General features: G+C 42.7%; 1 protein-coding gene across 1 annotated transcript in view; it reads left to right on the forward strand.

The window, feature by feature from the left end:
- The window catches only part of Grid1 (glutamate ionotropic receptor delta type subunit 1), a 770,962-nt gene that overhangs the window by 444,278 nt on the left and 305,575 nt on the right, over nucleotides 1-21,109 (forward strand). Inside the window, exon 5 of the mRNA XM_021181815.3 lies at nucleotides 19,328-19,381. Coding sequence (XP_021037474.1) covers nucleotides 19,328-19,381 — 54 coding nt within the window. The remainder of the gene's footprint in view (nucleotides 1-19,327; nucleotides 19,382-21,109) is intronic.

A 21,109-nucleotide genomic window follows, 5' to 3' on the forward strand; every position in this document is an offset into this window, starting at 1 on the left:
GGCATTTGTACTTTGTAAAATAAACCCTTAGTGATGGAGCTGGAAAGCTTCCATGTGGAGGGTTTTTTCCACTCCATTTACTAGTCCTGTAGGCCAAGATAAAGGAAAATGGGCTTAGACCTAAGAACACGGGTGGAATAATGGCCTTGAGTTTTTGAGAATAAATTAGTCTGGGAGATGAAGTCAGGGCTGCATATAATGGTTTTGTTTCAATACGAGAAATAACATGCAAGGAAACAAACAATAAATAAACAAACAAATAATAAACAAACATTTCCTTACTTTGTTCCTACTGTTGTAGGACCAGGCCTAGGTTTGCAGGATAATATACTTTGTCAGATAATTGTTTGGGCCCTCTGGGGAGCCATATGACTGAGGTTGGGGCACACAGGCTGGGGCTAACATTTAAATCCATTCTCTGCTAAATACTCTTCTGCAAAAATCTGGGTGTACATTAGAACTCTCAGTTTCCCGCTGTGAAATAGGAACCTATTGAGACTGTTGGGGATAAATGAGGTACAAGGGATATGAAGTAGGAGATACTGCCCTGAGTTATCCTGGAGGTGCCATACAAGCCGGCCCCACTGGCCTACAGTTGGTTCTGTATATCAGTCTAAGGATATTAGTATATCTAGGCTGCAGATGCATCCTACTGTGTGCTTATCACCCACATGCTCTTGCTTCCATATGGAATTGAACCTCATTCGCATGTAATCAAGGGGCAACTGCCAATCCCTCCCCACACCTCCAGCCTCAATCTAGGCACAAGGCTTGCTTGACCCTTGTCATTTCTGCTATGTTAGGGGACTGCTTACTGCCCACAGCCTACTAGGGAGCCTAGAGCTGGAACTTAGCCATAATCTCTTTCTCTATTCAGACTGTGGATCAGGGTGGTCAGAATGGAACTCACATGTCTCATTTCTGAATGGGCTCACGGGCTTGTATGTTGAAGTCCAGTGTGCTCTATACCTCACTACTCTTGTTACCATTGACAATGGAAAAATATACTGGAGGGTCACAGCACTCCGTTGCTTATTAGCTTCCTAGCCACACTTAGCTTTCCCAGGGCTGGGGAGAACAGTCGCACTATGCTTACTGTAGCCTAGGTCTACCTATGGCATCATATTTTCACCTCTGGAGGATGATGTGCGGGTGATACTGTATATGCCCATGCATTCTACACATGTCTGAGATGTGCCTGCACACTCTGCCTCCTTTCACTGGCTTCCTGTGTCACTCTCCTCAGCCATTCCTTTTATCTGTCACCACCATCTCCTGCTGCCTTTCTCTGATCAAAAGGGCTAGAACACAATAAACTTGGCCCCTCTCAAGTCCCATCTCCTTACCTTTAGTTCCTAAATTTTGTGTTTACTGACAAGACACACTAGTGAGGCACATAGGTAGTCAGTTTGGCAACACCTTGCAGGATTCATGATAATGTAACAGGTTATCTGTATTGGGCTAAAGCTTTGGGCCAGAATAGCAACCCCTCTGTGTTCACTAAGACCTCAGACCTGTCTAGGTCCCCAATCTCCTAGTTGCTTAGGTCTCTGCTTTGCTTTATCTTAAAGATGGTAGCAACAGTCACAGTTGTAAGCTCCAGGGAGAAACATAACCAACTTCCCACTCGATGGAGGTGAAGGAGAGTCTGCTTTGAGTATGATGTCATCTCACCTCCACTTCAAACATACACCTATACGATATAGGAGCTGCCATCGATTTACCCGATTGAGCCAGTTCTTCTCTGTACATGGCTATGGTGCCATGTGGCTGGAGAATCCTATGCTGGGCACGAGAAAGGAGGTCCTGGGCTTTTCTGAGGCCCAGAGAACATAGAAGAGACAGCACCTACCACTTTTCAAGGCTGCATATACTGTCTTTCTCAAAAATCACACTTTGACCCTATAATGGCAGGGACACAGCACCTAGTAGAGTCCTGTGTTTAAGACTATTAAGACAGATGTCAAGGCATGGATGACATTTCTTTTTTTTTTTAATTTTTTTTACTAGGTATTTTCCTCATTTACATTTCCAATGCTATCCCAAAAATCCACCATACACGCCCCCCTGCCCCCACTTCCTACCCACCCACTCCCACTTCTTGGCCCTGGCGTTCCCCTGTACTGAGGCAAATAAGGTTTGCATGACCAATGGGCCTCTCTTTCCACAGATGGCCAGCTAGGCCAACTTCTGATACATATGCAGCTAGAGACACTAGCTCCAGGGGGAACTGCTTAGTTCATATTGTTGTTCCACCTATAGGGTTGCAGATCCCTTTAGCTCCTTGGATACTTTCTCTAACTCCTCCATTGGGGGCCCTGTGATCCATCCAATAGCTGACTGTGAGCTTCCACTTCTGTGTTTGCTAGGCCCTGGCATAGTCTCACAAGAGACAGCCATATCTGGGTCCTTTCAGCAAAATCTTGCTAATGTATGCAATGGTGTCAGCGTTTGGTGTCTGATTATGGGATGGATCCCTGGATATGGTAGTCTCTAGATGGTCCATCCTTTTGTCTCAGCTCCAAACTTTGTCTCTGTAACTCCTTCCATGGGTGTTTTGTTCCCAATTCTAAGAAGGAATTCGTTCTTCTTGGTCTTCGTTCTTCTTGAGTTTCATGTGCTTTGTATCTTGTATCTTGGGTATTCTAAGTTTCTGGGCTAATATCCACTTATCAATGAGTACATATCATGTGAGTTCTTTTGTGATTGGGTTACCTCACTCAGGATGTTGCCCTCCAGTCAATCCATTTGCCTAGGAATTTCATAAATTCATTCTTTTTAATAGCTGAGTAGTACTCCATTGTGTAAATGTACCACATCTTCTGTATCCATTCCTCTGTTGAGGGGCATCTAGGTTCTTTGCAGCTTTGGGCTATTATAAATGAGGCTGCTATGAACATAGTGGAGCATGTGTCTTTCTTACCAGTTGGAACATCTTCTGGATATATGCCCAGAAGAGGTATTGCGGGATCCTCTGGTAGTACTATGTCCAATTTTCTGAGGAACCACCAGAATGATTTCCAGAGTGGTTGTACAAGCTTACAATCCCACCAGCAATGGAGGAGTGTTCCTCTTTCTCTACATCCTCACCAGCATCTGCTGTCACCTGAATTTTTGATCTTAGCCATTCTGACTGGTGTGAGATGGAATCTCAGGGTTGTTTTGATTTGCATTTCTCTGATGATTAAGGATGCTGAACATTTTTTCAGGTGCTTCTCAGCCATTCGGTATTCCTCAGGTGAGAATTCTTTGTTTAGCTCTGAGCCCCATTTTTAATGGGGTTATCTGTTTTTCTGGAGTCCACTTTCTTCAGTTCTTTGTATATATTAGATATTAGTCCCCTATCTGATTTAGGATAGGTAAAGATCCTTTCCCAGTCTGTTGGTGGCCTTTTTGTCTTATTGACTGCGTCCTTTGCCTTACAGAAGCTTTGCAATTTTATGAGGTCCCATTTGTCAATTCTCGATCTTACAGCACAACCCATTGCTGTTCTATTCAGGAATTTTCCCCCTGTGCCCATATCTTCCAGGCTTTTCCCCACTTTCTCCTGTATAAGTTTCACTGTCTCTGGTTTTATGTGGAGTTGCTTGATCCACTTAGAATTGACCTTAGTACAAGGATATAGGAATGGATCAATTCACATTCTTCTACATGATAATCGCCAGTTGTGCCAGCACCATTTTTTGAAAATGCTGTCTTTTGTCCACTGGATGGTTTTAGTTCCCTTGTCAAAGATCAAGTGACCATAGGTCTGTGGGTTCATTTCTGGGTCTTGAATTCTATTCCACTGGTCTACTTGTCTGTCACGATACCAGTACCATGCAGTTTTTATCACAATTGCTCTGTAATACAGCTTTAGGTCAGGCATGGTGATTCCACCAGAAGTTCTTTTATCCTTGAGAAGAGTTTTTGCTATCCTAGTTTTTTTTTGTTATTCCAGATGAATTTGAAGATTGCTCTTTCTAATTCGTTGAAGAATTGATTTGGAATTTTGATGGGGATTGCATTGAATCTGTAGATTGCTTTTGGCAAGGTAGCCATTTTTACTATATTGATCTTGCCAATCCATGAGCATGGGAGATCTTTCCATTTTCTGAGATCTTCTTTAATTTCTTTCTTCAGAGACTTGAAGTTCTTATCATACAGATCTTTCACTTCCTTAGTTAGAGTCACACCAAGGTATTTTATATTATTTGTGACTATTGAGAAGGGTGTTGTATCTTTAATTTCTTTCTCAGCCTGTTTATTCTTTGTGTATAGAAAGGCCATTGACTTGTTTGAGTTAATTTTATATCCAGCCACTTCACCGAAGCTGTTTATTATGTTTAGGAGTTTTCTGGTGGAATTTTTATGTTCACTTATATATACTATCATATCATCTGCAAAAAGTGATATTTTGACTTCATCTTTTCCAATTTGTATCCCCTTGATCTCTTTTTGTTGTCGAATTGCTCTGGCTAGGACTTCAAGTACAATGTTGAATAGGTAGGGAGAAAGTGGGAAGCTTTGATTTTAGTGGGATTGCTTCCAGCTTCTAACCATTTACTTTGATGTTGGCTACTGGTTTGGTGTTGATTGCTTTTATCATGTTTAGGTATGGGCCTTGAATTCCTGATCTTTCCAAGACTTTTATCATGAATAGGTGTTGATTTTTGTTAAATGCTTTCTCCAAGTCTAAGGAGATGATCATGTGGTTTTTGTCTTTGAGTTTGTTTATATAATAGATTACGTTGATTGATTTCCGTATATTAAACCATCCTTCCATTCCTGGAATAAAACCTACTTGGTCAGGATGGATGATTGTTTTAATGTGTTCTTGGATTCGGTTAGTGAGAATTTTATTGAGGATTTTTGCATCGATATTCATAAGGGAAATTGTTCTGAAGTTCTCTATCTTTGTTGGATATTTCTGTGGTTTAGGTATCAGAGTAATTGTGGCTTGATAGAATGAATTGGGTCGAGTACATTCTGCTTCTATTTTGTGGAATAGTTTGTACAGAACTAGAATTAGATCTTCTTTGAAGGTCTGATAGAACTTTGCACTAAACCCATCTGGTCCTAGGCTTTTTTTGGTTGGGAGACTATTAATGACTGCTTCTATTTCTTAGGGGATATAGGACTGTTTAGATCATTAACCTGATCTTGATTTAACTTTGGTACCTGGTATCTGTCCAGAAATTTGTCCATTTCATCCAGTTTCTCCAGTTTTGTTGAGTATAGCCTTTTGTAGAAGGATCTGATGGTGTTTTGGATTTCTTCAGGATCTATTTTTATGTCTCCCTTTTCATTTCTGATTTTGTTAATTAGGATGCTGTCCCTGTGCCCTCTAGTGAGTCTGGATAAGGGTTTATCTATCTTGTTGATTTTCTCAAAGAACCAGCTCCTTGTTTGGTTGATTCTTTGTATAGTTATTCTTGTTTCCACTTGGTTGATTTCGCCCCTGAGTTTGATTATTTCCTGCCATTTACTCCTCTTTGGTGAATTTGCTTCCTTTTGTTTTAGAGCTTTTAGGTGTCCTCAATACCCCCGCCCACTTCCCTACCCACCCATTCCCATTCTTTTGGCCCTGGCATTCCCCTGTATTGGGGCATATAAAGTTTGCAAGTCCAATGGGTCTCTCTTTCCAGTGATGGCCGACTAGGCCATCTTTCGATACATATGCAGCTAGAGACAAGAGCTCCGGGGTACTGGTTAGTTCATCATGTTGTTCCCCCTATAGGGTTGCAGATCCCTTTAGCTCCTTGGGTACTTTCTCTAGCTTCTCCATTGGGAGCCCTGTGATCCATCCAATAGCTGACAGTGAGCATCCACTTCTGTGTTTGTTTGGCCCCGGCATAGTTTCACAAGAGAGAGCTATATCTGGGTCCTTTCAGCAAAATCTTGCTAGTGTATGCAGTGGTGTCAGCTTTTGGAAGCTGATTATGGGATGGATCCCTTGATATGGCAGTCTCTAGATCATCCATCCTTTCATCACAGCTCCAAACTTTGTCTCTGTAACTCCTTCCATGGGTGTTTTGTTCCCAATTCTAAGAAGGGGCACAGTGTCCACACTTTGGTCTTCATTCTTCTTGAGTTTCATGCGTTTAGCAAATTGTATCTTATATCTTGTGTATCCTAAGTTTTGGGCTAATATCCACTTATCAGTGAATACATATTGTGTGAGTTCCTTTGTGATTGTGTTACCTCACTCAAGATGATGCCCTCCAGGTCCATCCATTTGGCTAGGAATTTCATAAATTCATTCTTTTTAATAGCTGAGTAGTACTCCATTGTGTAAATGTACCATATTTTCTGTATCCATTCCTCTGTTGAGGGGCATCTGGGTTCTTTCCAGCTTCTGGCTATTATAAAAAAGGCTGCTATGAACATAGTGGAGCATGTGTCCTTCTTACCGGTTGGGACATCTTCTGGATATATGCCCAGGAGAGGTATTACTGGATCCTCTGGTAGTACTATGTCCAATTTTCTGAAAAACCGCCAGACTGATTTCCAGAGTGGTTGTACAAGCTTGCAATCCCACCAACAATGGAGGAGTGTTCCTCTTTCTCCACATCCTCGCCAGCATCTGCTGTCACCTGAATTTTTGATCTTAGCCATTCTGACTGGTGTGAGATGGAATCTCAGGGTTGTTTTGATTTGCATTTCCCTGATGATTAAGGATGTTGAACATTTTTTCAGGTGCTTCTCTGCCATTCGGTATTCCTCAGGTGAGAATTCTTTATTCAGTTCTGAGCCCCATTTTTTAATGGGGTTATTTGATTTTCTGGAGTCCACCTTCTTTAGTTCTTTATATATATTGGATATTAGTCCCTTATCTGATTTAGGATAGGTAAAGATCCTTTCCCATTCTGTTGGTGGTCTTTTTGTCTTATTGATGGTGTCTTTTGCCTTGCAGAAGCTTTGCAGTTTCATGAGGTCCCACTTGTCAATTCTTGATCTTACAGCACAAGCCATTGCTGTTCTATTCAAGAATTTTTCCCCTGTGCCCATATCTTCCAGGCTTTTCCCCACTTTGTCCTCTATAAGTTTCAGTGTCTCTGGTTTTATGTGAAGTTCCTTGATCCACTTAGATTTGACCTTAGTACAAGGAGATAGGAATGGATCAATTCGCATTCTTCTACATGATAACAACCAGTTGTGCCAGCACCATTTTTTGAAAATGCTGTCTTTCTTCCACTGGATGGTTTTAGCTCCCTTGTCGAAGATCAAGTGACCTAAAGCTTTACTACAGAGCAATTGTGATAAAAACTGCATGGTATTGGTATAGTGACAGACAAGTAGACCAATGGAATAGAATTGAAGACCCAGAAATGAAGCCACACACCTAAGGTGACTTGTAACTCTTTAGCAGTGTTCTCCTGTATTTCTTTAAGTGAGTTATTAAAGTCTGTCTTGATGTCCTCTACCATCATCATGAGATATGCTTTTAAATCCGGGTCTAGCTTTTTGGGTGTGTTGGGGTGCCCAGGACTGGGTGAGGTGTGAGTGCTGAGTTCTGATGATGGTGAGTGTTCTTGGCTTCTATTTGTAAGATTTTTATGTTTGCCTCTCACCATCTGGTAATCTCTTGAGTCAGTTTTTATAGTTGTCTCTGGTTAGAGCTTGTTCCTATTGTGATTCTGTTAGTCTCTATCAGCAGACCTGGGAGACTAGCTCTCTCCTGAGTTTCAGTGGTCAGAGCACTCTCTGCAGGCAAGCTCTCCTCTTGCAGGGAAGGTGCCCAGATATCTGGCGTTTGAATCTGCCTCCTTGCAGAAGTTGTGTTCCACTCACCAGAAGTCCTAAGATCCTGTGGAGAGTGCTCTGGGTACCTTGGGCGTGTCCACAGATTCGGCACCCAAGGTGACCTGGTGCTGGGGCTGACCGGAAGGGACCGGATGACATTTCTTATCTGTTCAGTGGTGAGAGAGGGGAGATATGAAGAATTTTGCACTTAGAAGAGACCCTGGGATAATGACAAGACAGGAGAAGCAGGGCAAGGGGATGAGGAGGACTTCTGAAGTGAGTGGTCATGTATTGAGCTCCTTCCTAGATCGGTGAAGTCACTAATATGTAATGCTTTTTGATTCTTTTTTTTTTTTTTAATATTTTTATTACATATTTTCCTCAATTACGTTTCCAATGCTATCCCAAAAGTCCCCCATAGCGCCCCCCACTTCCCTATCCACCCATTCCCATTCTTTTGGCCCTGGCATTCCCCTATATTGGGGCATATAAAGTTTGCAAGTCCAATGGGCCTCTCTTTCCATTGATGGCTGACTAGGCCATCTTTCGATACATATGCAGCTAGAGACAAGAGCTCCGGGGTTCTAGTTAGTACATCATGTTGTTCCAACAATAGGGTTGCAGATCCCTTTAGCTCCTTGGGTACTTACTCTAGCTTCTCCATTGGGAGCCCTGTGATACATCCAATAGCTGACTGTGAACATCCACTCCTGTGTTTGCTAGGCCCCAGCATCGTCTCACAAGAGACAGCTATATTTGGGTCCTTTCAGCAAAATCTTGCTAGTGTATGCAATGGTGTCAGCGTTTAGAAGTTGATTATGGGATGGATCCCTGGGTACGGCAGTCTCTAAATGGTCCATCCTTTCATCACCGCTACGAACTTTGTCTCTGTAACTCCTTCCCTGGGTGTTTTGTTCCCAATTCTGAGAAGGTGCACAGTGTCCACACTTTGGTCTTCATTCTTCTTGAGTTTCATGCGTTTAGCAAATTGTATCTTAAGTCTTGGGTATCCTAAGTTTTGGGCTAATATCCACTTATCAGTGAATACATATTGTGTGAGTTCTTTTGTGATTGTGTTACTTCACTCAAGATGATGCCCTCCAGGTCCATCCATTTGGCTAGGAATTTCATAAATTCATTCTTTTTAATAGCTGAGTAGTACTCCATTGTGTAAATGTACCATAATTTCTGTATCCATTCCTCTGTTGAGGGACATCTGGGTTCTTTCCAGCTTCTGGCTATTATAAATAGGGCTGCTATGAACATAGTGGAACATGTGTCCTTTTTACCGGTTGGGACATCTTCTGGATATATGCCCAGGAGAGGTATTGCTGGATCCTCCGGTAGTACTATGTCCAATTTTCTGAGGAACCGCCAGACTGATTTCCAGAGTGGTTGTACAAGCTTGCAATCCCACCAACAATGGAGGAGTGTTCCTCTTTCTCCACATCCTCGCCAGCAACTGCTGTCACCTGAATTTTTGATCTTAGCCATTCTGACTGGTGTGAGGTGGAATCTCAGGGTTGTTTTGATTTGCATTTCCCTGATGATTAAGGATGTTGAACATTTTTTCAGGTGTTTCTCTGCCATTCGGTATTCCTCAGGCGAGAATTCTTTGTTCAGTTCTGAGCCCCATTTTTTAATGGGGTTATTTGACTTTCTGGAGTCCACCTTCTTGAGTTCTTATATATATTGGATATTAGTCCCTTATCTGATTTAGGATAGGTGAAGATCCTTTCCCAATCTGTTGGTGGTTTTTTTGTCTTATTGATGGTGTCTTTAGCCTTGCAGAAGCTTTGTAGTTTCATGAGGTCCCACTTGTCAATTCTCGATCTTACAGCACAAGCCATTACTGTTCTATTCAGGAATTTTTCCCCTGTGCCCATATCTGCAAGGCTTTTCCCCACTTTCTCCTCTATAAGTTTCAGTGTCTCTGGTTTTATGTGAAGTTCCTTGATCCACTTAGACTTGACCTTAGTACAAGGAGATAGGAATGGATCGATTCGCATTCTTCTACATGTTAACAACCAGTTGTGCCAGCACCATTTGTTGAAAATGCTGTCTTTCTTCCACTGGATGTTTTTAGCTCCCTTGTCGAAGATCAAGTGACCATAGGTGTGTGGGTTCATTTCTGGGTCTTCAATTCTATTCCATTGGTCTATTTGTCTGTCACTATACCAGTACCATGCAGTTTTTATCACAATTGCTCTGTAGTAGAGCTTTAGGTCCGGCATGGTGATTCCACCAGAGGTTCTTTTATCCTTGAGAAGAGTTTTTGCTATCCTAGGTTTGTTGTTATTCCAGATGAATTTGCAGATTGCACTTTCTAATTCGTTGAAGAATTCATTTGGAATTTTGATGGGGATTGCATTGAATCTGTAGATTGCTTTTGGCAAGATATCCATTTTTACAATGTTGATCCTGCCAATCCATGAGCATGGGAGATCTTTCCATCTTCTGAGATCTTCTAGAATTTCTTTCTTCAGAGACTTGAAGTTTTTATTATACAGATCTTTCACTTCCTTAGTTAGAGTCACACCAAGATATTTTATATTATTTGTGACTATTGAGAAGGGTGTTGTTTCCCTAATTTCTTTCTCAGCCTGTTTATTCTTTGTGTAGAGAAAGGCCATTGATTTGTTTGAGTTAATTTTATATCCAGCTACTTCACCGAAGCTGTTTATCAGGCTTAGGAGTTCTCTGGTGGAATTTTTAGGGTCACTTATATATACTATCATATCATCTGCAAAAAGTGATATTTTGACTTCATCTTTTCCAATTTGTATCCCTTTGATCTCCTTTTGTTGTCGAATTGCTCTGGCTAGGACTTCAAGTACAATGTTGAATAGGTATGGAGAAAGTGGACAGCCTTGTCTAGTCCCTGATTTTAGAGGGATTGCTTCAAGCTTCTCACCATTTACTTTGATGTTGGCTACTGGTTTGCTGTAGATTGCTTTTATCATGTTTAGGTATGGGCCTTGAATTCCTGATCTTTCCAAGACTTTTATCATGAATGGGTGTTGGATCTTGTCAAATGCTTTTTCCGCATCTAACGAGATGACCATGTGGTTTTTGTCTTTGAGTTTGTTTATATACTGGATTACGTTGATGGATTTCCGTATATTGAACCATCCCTGCATCCCTGGGATGAAACCTACTTGGTCAGGATGGATGATTGTTTTGATGTGTTCTTGGATTCGGTTAGCAAGAATTTTATTGAGGATTTTTGCATCAATATTCATAAGGGATATTGGTCTGAAGTTTTCTATCTTTGTTGGGTCTTTTTGTGGTTTAGGTATCAGAGTAATTGTGGCTTCATAGAATGAGTTGGGTAGAGTACCTTCTGTTTCTATTTTGTGGAATAGTTTGTGAAGAACTGGGATTAGATCTTCTTTGAAGGTCTGATAGAACTCTGCACTAAACCCATCTGGTCCTGGGCTTTTTTTGGTTGGGAGACTATTAATGACTGCTTCTATTTCTTTGGGGGATATAGGGCTGTTTAGATCATTAACCTGATCTTGATTCAACTTTGGTACCTGGTATCTGTCTAGGAACTTCTCCATTTCATCCAGGTTCTCCAGTTTTGTTGAGTATAGCCTTTGGTAGAAGGATCTGATGGTGTTTTGGATGTCTTCAGGATCTGTTGTTATGTCTCCTTTTTCATTTCTGATTTTGTTAATTAGGATGCTTTCCCTGTGCCCTCTAGTGAGTCTGGCTAAGGGTTTATCTATCTTGTTGATTTTCTCAAAGAACCAGCTCCTTGATTGGTTGATTCTTTGAATAGTTTTTCTTGTTTCCACTTGGTTGATTTCCCCCTTGAGTTTGATTATTTCCTGCCGTCTACTCCTCTTGGGTGAATTTGCTTCCTTTTGTTCTAGTGCTTTTAGGTGTGTTGTCAATCTGCTAATGTGTACTCTTTCTAGTTTCCTTTTGGAGGCACTCAGAGCTATGAGTTTTCCTCTTAGAAATGCTTTCATTGCGTCCCATAAGTTTGGGTATGTTGTGGCTTCATTTTCATTGAACTCTAAAAAGTCCTTAATTTCTTTCTTTATTCCTTCCTTGACCAAGTTATCATTGAGAAGAGTGTTGTTCAGTTTCCACGTGAAGGTTGGCTTTCTATTATTTATTTTGTTATTGAAGATCAGCCTTAGTCCATGGTGATCTGATAGGATGCATGGGACAATTTCAATGTTTTTGTATCTGTTGAGTCCTGTTTTGTGCCCAATTACGTGGTCAATTTTGGAGAAGGTACCATGAGGTGCTGAGAAGAAGGTGTATCCTTTTGTTTTAGGGTAAAATGTTCTGTAGATATCTGCCAGATCCATTTGATCCATAACTTCTGTTAGTTTCACTGTGTCCCTGTTTAGTTTCTGTTTCCATGATCTGTCCATTGGTGAAAGTGGTGTGTTGAAGTCTCCCACTATTATTGTATGAGGTGCAATGTGTGCTTTGAGATTTACTAAAGTTTCTTTAATGAATGAGGCTGCCTTTGTATTTGGAGCATAGATATTCAGGATTGATAGTTCCTCTTGGAGGATTTTACCTTTGATGAGTATGAAGTGCCCCTCCCTGTCTTTTTTGATGACTTTGGGTTGGAAGTCAATCTTATCTGATATTAGAATGGCTACTCCAGCTTGTTTCTTCAGACCATTTGCTTGGAAAATTGTTTTCCAGCCTTTCATTCTGAGGTAGTGTCTATCTTTTTCTCTGAGATGAGTTTCTTGTAAGCAGCAAAATGTTGGGTCTTGTTTGTGTAGCCAGTTTGTTAGTCTATGTCTTTTTATCGGGGAGTTGAGTCCATTGATATTAAGAGATATTAAGGAAAAGTAATTGTTGTTTCCTGTTATTTTTGTTGTTAAAGTTGGCATTCTGTTCTTGTGGCTGTCTTCTTTTAGGTTTGTTGAGGGATTACCTTCTTGTTGTTTCTAGGGCGTGGTTCCTGTCCTTGTATTGGTTTTTTTCTGTTATTATCCTTTGAAGGGCTGGATTCGTGGAGAGATAATGTGTGAATTTGGCTTTGTCATGGAATACTTTGGTTTCTCCATCTATGTTAATTGAGAGTTTGGCTGGGTATAGTAGCTTGGGCTGGAATTTGTGTTCTTTTAGTGTCTGTATAACATCTGTCCAGGATCTTCTAGCTTTCATAGTCTCTGGTGAAAAATCTGGTGTAATTCTGATAGGCTTGCCTTTATATGTTACTTGGCCTTTTTCTCTTACTGCTTTTAGTATTCTATCTTTATTTAGTGCATTTGTTGTTCTGATTATTATGTGTCGGGAGGTATTTCTTTTCTGGTCCAGCCTATTTGGAGTTCTGTAGGCTTCTTGTATGTTCATGGGCATCTCTTTCTTTAGATTTGGGAAGTTTTCTTATATAATTTTGTTGAAGATGTTTGCTGGTCCTTTGAGTTGAAAATCTTCATTCTCATCCACTCCTATTATCCGTAGGTTTGGTCTTCTCATTGTGTCCTGTATTTCCTGGATGTTTTGAGTTAGGATCTTTTTGCATTTTCCATTTTCCTTGATTGTTGTGCCCATGTTCTCTATGGAATCTTCTGCACCTGAGATTCTCTCTTCCATCTCTTGTATTCTGTTGCTGATGCTTGCATCTATGGTTCCAGATTTCTTTCCTTGGGTTTCTATCTCCAGTGTTGCCTCATTTTGGGTTTTCTTTATTGTGTCTACTTCCCTTTTTAGGTCTAGTATGGTTTTGTTCATTTCCATCATCTGATTGGATGTGTTTTCCTGTTTCTCTTTAAGGACTTCTACCAGTTTGGTTGTGTTTTCCTGTTTTTCTTTAAGGACTTGTAACTCTTTAGCCATGTTCTCCTGTAGTTCTTTAAAGTCCTTCTTGATGTCCTCTACCATCATCATGAGATATGCTTTTAAATCCAGGTCTAGTTTTTCAGGTGTGTTGGGGTGCCCTGGACTGGGCGAAGTGGGAGTGCTGGGTCCTGATGATGGTGAGTGGTCTTGGTTTCTGTTAGTAAGATTCTTACCTTTACCTCTCGCCATCTGGTAATCTCTGGAGTTGTTATAGTTGTCTCTGTTCAGAGGTTGTTCTTCTGGGGATTCTGAGTATCCTCTGTCAGCAGACCTGTACAGACTAAGTTCGGCGGAGTCCCGGAGCCAAGATGGCGCTCCCTGCAGGGCAGGTCACTGTTCTCCGGCTGGGAGGGTGTCGGATGTCTGCGGCCCCAAAAGGGTGCTGCCTCAGCGGTTCTGTGGCTCCCGCCTGTCCCAGAAGCTGTCTGCCTCTGTGGTCCTCACTCTGACCTGTACAGACTAAGTTTGGCGGAGTCCAGGAGCCAAGATGGCGCTCCCTGCAGGGCAGGTCACTGTCCTCCGACTGGGAGGGTGCCGGATGTCTGCGGCCCCAAAAGGGTGCTGCCTCAGCAGCTCTGTGGCTCCCGCCTGTCCCAGAAGCCGTCTGCCTCTGTGGTCCTCACTCTAACCTGTAGACTAAGTTCGGCGGAGTCCCGGAGCCAAGATGGCACTCTCTGCAGGGCAGGTCTCTGTCTTCCGGCTGTGAGGGTGCCGGAAGTCTGCGGCCCCAAAAGGGTGCTGCCTCAGCGGCTCTGTGGCTCCTGCCTGTCCCAGAAGCCGTCTGCCCCCGTGGTCCCCACTCTGACCTGTAGAGACTAAGCTCGGCGGAGTCCCGGAGCCAAGATGGCGCTCCCTGCAGGGCAGGTCACTGTCCTCCGACTGGGAGGGTGCCGGATGTCTGCGGCCCCAAAAGGGTGCTGCCTCAGCGGCTCTGTGGCTCCCGCCTGTCCCAGAAGCTGTCTGCCTCTGTGGTCCTCACTCTAACCTGTAGACTAAGTTCGGAGGAGTCCCGGAGCCAAGATGGCGCTCTCTGCAGGGCAGGTCTCTGTCCTCCGGCTGGGAGGGTGCCGGAAGTCTGCGGCCCCAAAAGGGTGCTGCCTCAGCGGCTCTGTGGCTCCTGCCTGTCCCAGAAGCCGTCTGCCCCCGTGGTCCCCACTCTGACCTGTAGAGACTAAGCTCGGCGGAGTCCCGGAGCCAAGATGGCGCTCCCTGCAGGGCAGGTCACTGTCCTCCGACCGCTTTTTGATTCTTAACATTACCCCAGACTGGAGCTGTTCATTTCAAGTTTGGGACCCCAGAAGCAGGGTTCAAAAGGAGGGATCAGATGACTTTTAATAAATAAATAAATAAATAAATAATAAATAAATAAATAAATAAATAAATAAATAAATAAGTGTTCCCGGAGGAATTCCAACAAGAAAGCCTGCAGGTACATAGAGATGTGGACCAAGGAAGTGACAGATGCCAGGTGACATCATTGTGACCTCATTCTGTAGCTGGATTCTGGAAACAGCTCAGATGACACAGAGGCATCCCCATCAGGGAGCATAACAGCTGGGATCTGTATCTGTGGCATCCTCCTTCTTGGTTGGGATATAAATTCCCAAGTAATCATGAGTGCTGGGCATACTCTTGTAGCCTGAGTCTTGGCTGCTGGTGGTGGAGAAGGAACGCACAGGAAGTCTGGGTAATCAAATACCTCACTATGATATGAGGGGTTTTAGGCAGAGTAACACAGTGTGGTTGGTACTCAAGTGTTGTGGGTCACAAAAATGTGCTTGGAATGATGATCCAGATCACCAGGGAGCACAGAGCAAAGGCTCCTCTGCCACACTTGCTTCATGATGAACATGTTTCTATCTGCCACAGGCATATACGGGAGAAGAAGGAAGAGGTTAGCACTTAGAAGGGAAACCAGGAATACTGGGAGCAACTCTGCTGCTTTTGGTCTGTGAGCTGGTAAGGCTTAGCCCACAGAGCTGGCAGCCCTCTGGTAACTGTGAAGGGAGGCCAGTGTGGTTTTGTTCAATCTTCAGTAGCTGTTCCTTCTTACCACCTATGCCAGTCTCGGCATGAGCTGCACCCTCTGGAAAAAGGCTGTATCCAAGTGCTATTTATCTCTGTGTGGGCAAAAGAGGCTTAACAAATTAGCTGATGCTTAATTGGTGAGGGAAAGTAGGACAGGGAGGTTGGCCAGTTATCCTGCAGTTTCCTGATCAATAATTCTCTCTGCCGGTACCTTCCATGCCCGAGTCTGATACCAGGTAAGAAGAGTTCGTAGGGGAGCCGTGCTCCCACACACTCCCTAGGATCGCCTAGCAACTGGCAATTGTCCACTGGCAATGCTTGCACCTCTCAGCTGCAAAATGCACCTGTACCTTCAAAGAGCTACAGCTTCTCTGGGCGAGATCTCAGTTCTTAGGGTCAAGGTGCAAGTGGAACTTGGAAAGGACTACGGCTTTATGCAGGTGGCTGCTCTCAGTGAATTAGAACCCTCTGTACTGAGGCCAGAGCCTACAGTTTGAGAAACTTTCCAGGGGCTCCTTAACTGCAGCCTAACTTGGTAATCATTACAATGGATGTCAGCTCAGCACTGAGTTGTACCTGTCATCCTATGGTTACCCTCTGAGCCACCACTTATTTTCAAAGCCACTGTTGACATTGACAGTAATGGGATACTTCTGATGTCCTTACTAGCTGAGACAGCCTATTTCTTCTTGCATCATTTAGAAAGGTAGAAAACTTTTCTTTCACTGTGTTGATCTCTGATTACTAAAACAGTTCCCTGTAAATCTATGCTTAGATGCTGCAAAGAGCAACTTAGACTCTTGCTCAAGCCAGTTCTTTATTTGGTTAGACACCTACATCATCTTTCCTAGTAAGAGTTCCTTGTTACTTTAAGTGGCTATTGGCTTAAACTGTTCCCCTTCATGACTGGGATTTAGAGTGTAGTTCCTTCCATCACTGGAGTGGAGGTCCACTTAGATCAGCACCAAGAGTAGAACCAATGCCTCCCCCCCCACACTACTACTCTAAGCTTTTCTATAAGTCCTTAGTCTTTACTGTACTGCATTCAAATTTCATCTCTCCATTTGCCAATTTTGTTTTGAGTTCAGCCTCATTGATCTGCCTCTGTGGAGATTCAGTTTAGCATTCCAGCCTTTGGGAACTTAGGAGAGCTCCAAGCTCTGTTTCATATTCTAATGAGCATGATGTAACCAATGACCATTATGGAAATGTTTAAAGGTTAGTGATTAAGTCCAGCAAGGGCCCAGTGATGTTTTCACAATACTTAGATAATGTTCCTGTACTTTGCCCTTATCTCCATTGTCTTAGACATCTAAAGGCATCTGTGGCAGAGAAGAGAGGGGTTCTAGGCTGAGTAGTCAAGATCCTACCCTGAGGTTGTCTCCAGTCAACACTGGTAATTCTGGGTCCTCAAGAGACACTGAATCTTGGGTCCTATAAGCTTCTCTAGAGACATCCTGGCTTTTCAGGCTTGCAGATGGGATGGGAAGTGTCTCAAGAGATACACCATGATACATAGATGCCTTTTGTCTTGCTGAGGTTCACCTCTTTCCAAGGGCATAGACCAGTTCCCCAGAGCCTCCTTCCTGGGTTGGGCAGGGATCTGTTTATCCCAGGAAATATAATGTTCATGGAGTAAGGTTCATATAGCCAAAAGATATAGGATAGATGTGAGCAAAAGGAGGAGTGAGGATGGACCTTTAGAAGACTAAAATGACCATCTATCTCTGCTTCCTGTGAGCTTCTTGGGACATTTATGGACCCCATTCTCTGAATTTTCCTCTTCTGGGTTACATAGTTTTGCACACAGGAGTGGAACAGCTGTTATATATTTTCTATACATGGCACCACTAGACAAACGATAGTGGGTAGGTTATTTCCTTCTCTTTCAGACTCTTTCACAGGTTCATCTTTTCACAGCGTGGTGGCCTCTCATTCATAGGCTATAGAGGTCAGTCTATATTCTTCATCCCTGAGTGGTCCAGAAAAAGCTCTGTGCCTGTGCTTGGTGTCCTGCAGTGTTGTCTGGTAAGGACTCATGGGCTAGGATTCTCCTGGGTACTTTATGATATCTATTCTCATGATCTACTGTGTTCCCCAATCAATTTTGTTATTTCCATGGAGCACAGCCCCAACAGAGCTCTGTGCTCTGATAGTGTGGGTATCTCAGCACCACAAAAGCCCAATGCTCTGACACCAACCATTACACCTCCTTTGTTAAGAACAATTACTTCTGTACTTACTGATAAGAAAATGTAAATCCGATATATCAATAAGTTAGTGATGAGAATTTTTACCTGATATGCATTTCCCAATGTGATTTTAATTAAAAACATCTGTCTGATATGCATGTGTAGATATGCATTTGCATGATATAACTGTAGAAGCTTCTGGAAGGGGCCACTTCAGACAATTTCCAGTGGATGAATCTGGCTGAATAAATGGAGAATTTTTAGTCCATGGGCACGTTCTTTTTAAAAAAAGAGAAAGTATTATGGAGAGATTTTAATTAAGCATCTTAATTTGCCTATATTTTTAAAATCAAAAGAGTAATAAAAATTACATTACCAAAATGTGAAAAAAATGTCAAAAGGAAAGGAGTAAATCTGAAAGCTCTTTCCCAGGTTCATCGTTGGCTTGGCACAGTGCCTGGTGCTCAGCAAGCTCTTGGCACATGCTTACCGTGAGCATCCTTACAGGACATGCTTACAAACCATCAATCCCTTCCAGCTCTTTCAGTCTGTTGGCTTTCCAATTCAAGGAGACAGAAAGCATCCATAAATACATACAAAAGAGCCAGGCATTGTGGTGCATGTGTATAATCTCAGCCCTTAGGAGTTGGAAGCAGGAGGAACAGGAGTTTGGGTCTTGGGTACATAGTGGGTTTAAGACTAGCCTTTGCTCTATTGAAGACCTGTTATTACATAAAAGGCAAAAAACAAACAAACAAAAAAACAAAAAAACCCCACATAAACAAACAAGTTTAAAGTATGCAAACAAAACAAGGATTTTTCTCTGCCACTGCCTACCACTTATTCACACATAAGCTATGGAATCGAACACCTACTATATGTTGCTGCAAAGCAAAGTTCTGGGACACAGCTCTCTCCTGAGAGATGTAGACCTTTATCTTGTAAGGTTCTCACCTAACCTGGCAGAGAAAATAGACAGTAAGAAGTAATAAACTGGTAGTCATTTACATGCAAAAATGGCAAGCACTGTGACAAAGCGGTGTGGAGAGAAATGTGGAAATGGGCCCCTCCTCTATAACTGGAAAAGACCCAGCACCATAGATCCTAAAACATGAATGAAAAGCAGTACCACAGGTGAGCCAGTGTCTTCTATTTTCCTGGTATTCCTCAGCATGGCTAGGTGAACTGCCATAAATCTAATGTTAGTTTCCTCACTCTGTAGTTTTGTGTAGTGATGAATGCTACCTTTAAGTGCTCCTTTGGAAAGGAATTTAATGCTTTCTTGGGGAAGGGAGGCTATTCCTGTACCAGTGGCTATGGCGCCTGCAGGTCTAGGACCTCTAACCTCACTCTAGGCTGGTGTGGAAGAACATGGGAGAACAGATGGTGTCTCCAGTGATCAAGGCATCCAGAGTGGGCTCCAGGGGGTTGGCATGTTTTGTGAGGAATAATTTCTGAAAAACAAATGGTATTTATAAAACTTTATCTCAGCAATGATCCTGCGTGTCTGCTAGCTTCTGTGTTGCTCCTGTTCATATACGTTCTTTTTCTCTTTGCAGGCTGTGGAGACCAACTTGGCTTCCAAGGACAGCCACTGGGTCTTTGTGAATGAGGTAAGAACCCCAGAATGGTGATGGGTGTGGCTCACCCTGACCCCTGTCCCATGGGAAAGCTCAGAACAAGGCTTTCAAATCCAAACCTGACTTTGGGAGCTGAAATGTTCCCGGAGTTCCATTTTACCAAGGTGAGAGGTCAGAGAACTGGACTTAGCCTGCCAAGATGATTACCTGGAGGAGGTGGGATCTAGCAGAAGAGTCCAGAGCCAAGTCTATGAGACTGTCGAAAGTCAGAGAAGTGGTTTCAGACTTTCCATAAAGGGGATGAGGTGAGGCAGACAGTCAGTTAGGAGCCAGGGCCTGGGAGCATAGATTAGGCTATAAAATAAATACAGATGGCAGGACAAAGGAATCAGGAGAGAATAGAGGCCCTGTCTCATGCAGAATAATACAAGTATGTGAGAGTATTATGTGAGTGTGTCTGAGTGTGAGCAGGAGTGTATGCATTTCTAAGAGTGTACATGCATGAAAATGTACTGATTTAAATGTATGCACAGACATATGTGGGAGGAGCTTTCTGTCTGAGTGCATGTGGTACAGGAATAACTGAGTATGTGTATTAATTGTGTGCATATGAGTATTAATGTATGTCTATATTCATGACAGTGTATGTACAAATGTCTATATGTACAGGTGTGTATTGTGAGGGTATGTGTAGGTTTGTGAGTGTGGATATGTAAATGTACATTTGTGAATGTATGTGTATGTATGTGTGAGTTGTTTGTACATGTGACTTAGTCTGGATTTGTGTGAACTGCATTCTATGTGTGAATATGTGAGTTGTATATGTATGTGAATATATGCATATGAGTGTGTATATATTTAATGTGTACATTAGTATAGTTGGGAGGCTATATGTGTAGGAATAATACATGTGCATGTGTATATGCACATGAATGTACAGATACATGTATGTATATGTAAATATGCAAGAATATATGTATATGGTTATGACATCTGTACATTCATGTACATGTATAGGTATATTTGGGTGTGTGTGTGTGTGTGTGTGTATGTATTTGTGTGTGGTCTGTGGGTGTGTATATGTAATACACTCATCCAAAAAAGGTTAGTAGGAAGTGCCTTTAGGTCTGGTCACCCCACTGATTTGGCCTCAGGGGCAAACAGGATGTCATTCTTCAGAAATACCACCCTGCCAGCCTCTGCTGAAGCTGTGGCACAGGGTGACCTATTGTCATATGGTCCTAGCTTTTCTGAAGAGCCCTCTGCCCTCATGCTCTTTCAGGAAGCAGAGCCCAGGCAGCCTGTGCGACCTCCACACGCTGTTTCGATGAAAGCAGACATGGAAGTGTTTCTTGGTTTTGCCTTCAGTGGAGGATGCAGCCTTTAGCTGCTACTAAATTAGCTGATCAATTTCTAATGGTTTCATTCTGGAGGATCTAGGGTTTATTATGTGGGTAATTTCTTCTTTTATGATGTGTATTTCTTCATTAGTGCAGTGCTAATATGGCTGAGACCCATTTTGCGTAGCTGATGTTAATAATGGCACAGGTAGTATCACATGCTAGGCCCACTGCTGATGGCTTCCTCTAGGAGTTCTTATCTCATGAGTTCCACATCTACAAGGCCAAGCCAGGGACATGCAGTCCCTGTGCATTTCCCTTGGGGCAGTTCCATGGCTGTCCAGGCAATTAGAAGGGGGATGTGACCATCCCACCCTGCTCTTCAGAACCTGCTTGAGGCTTCATTGATCCTCAGCAAGTT

This window comes from Mus caroli, unplaced genomic scaffold (assembly GCF_978045245.1).
Source record: "Mus caroli unplaced genomic scaffold, Mus_caroli_1 scaffold_12, whole genome shotgun sequence".
NCBI classification, from domain to species: Eukaryota; Metazoa; Chordata; class Mammalia; order Rodentia; family Muridae; genus Mus; species Mus caroli.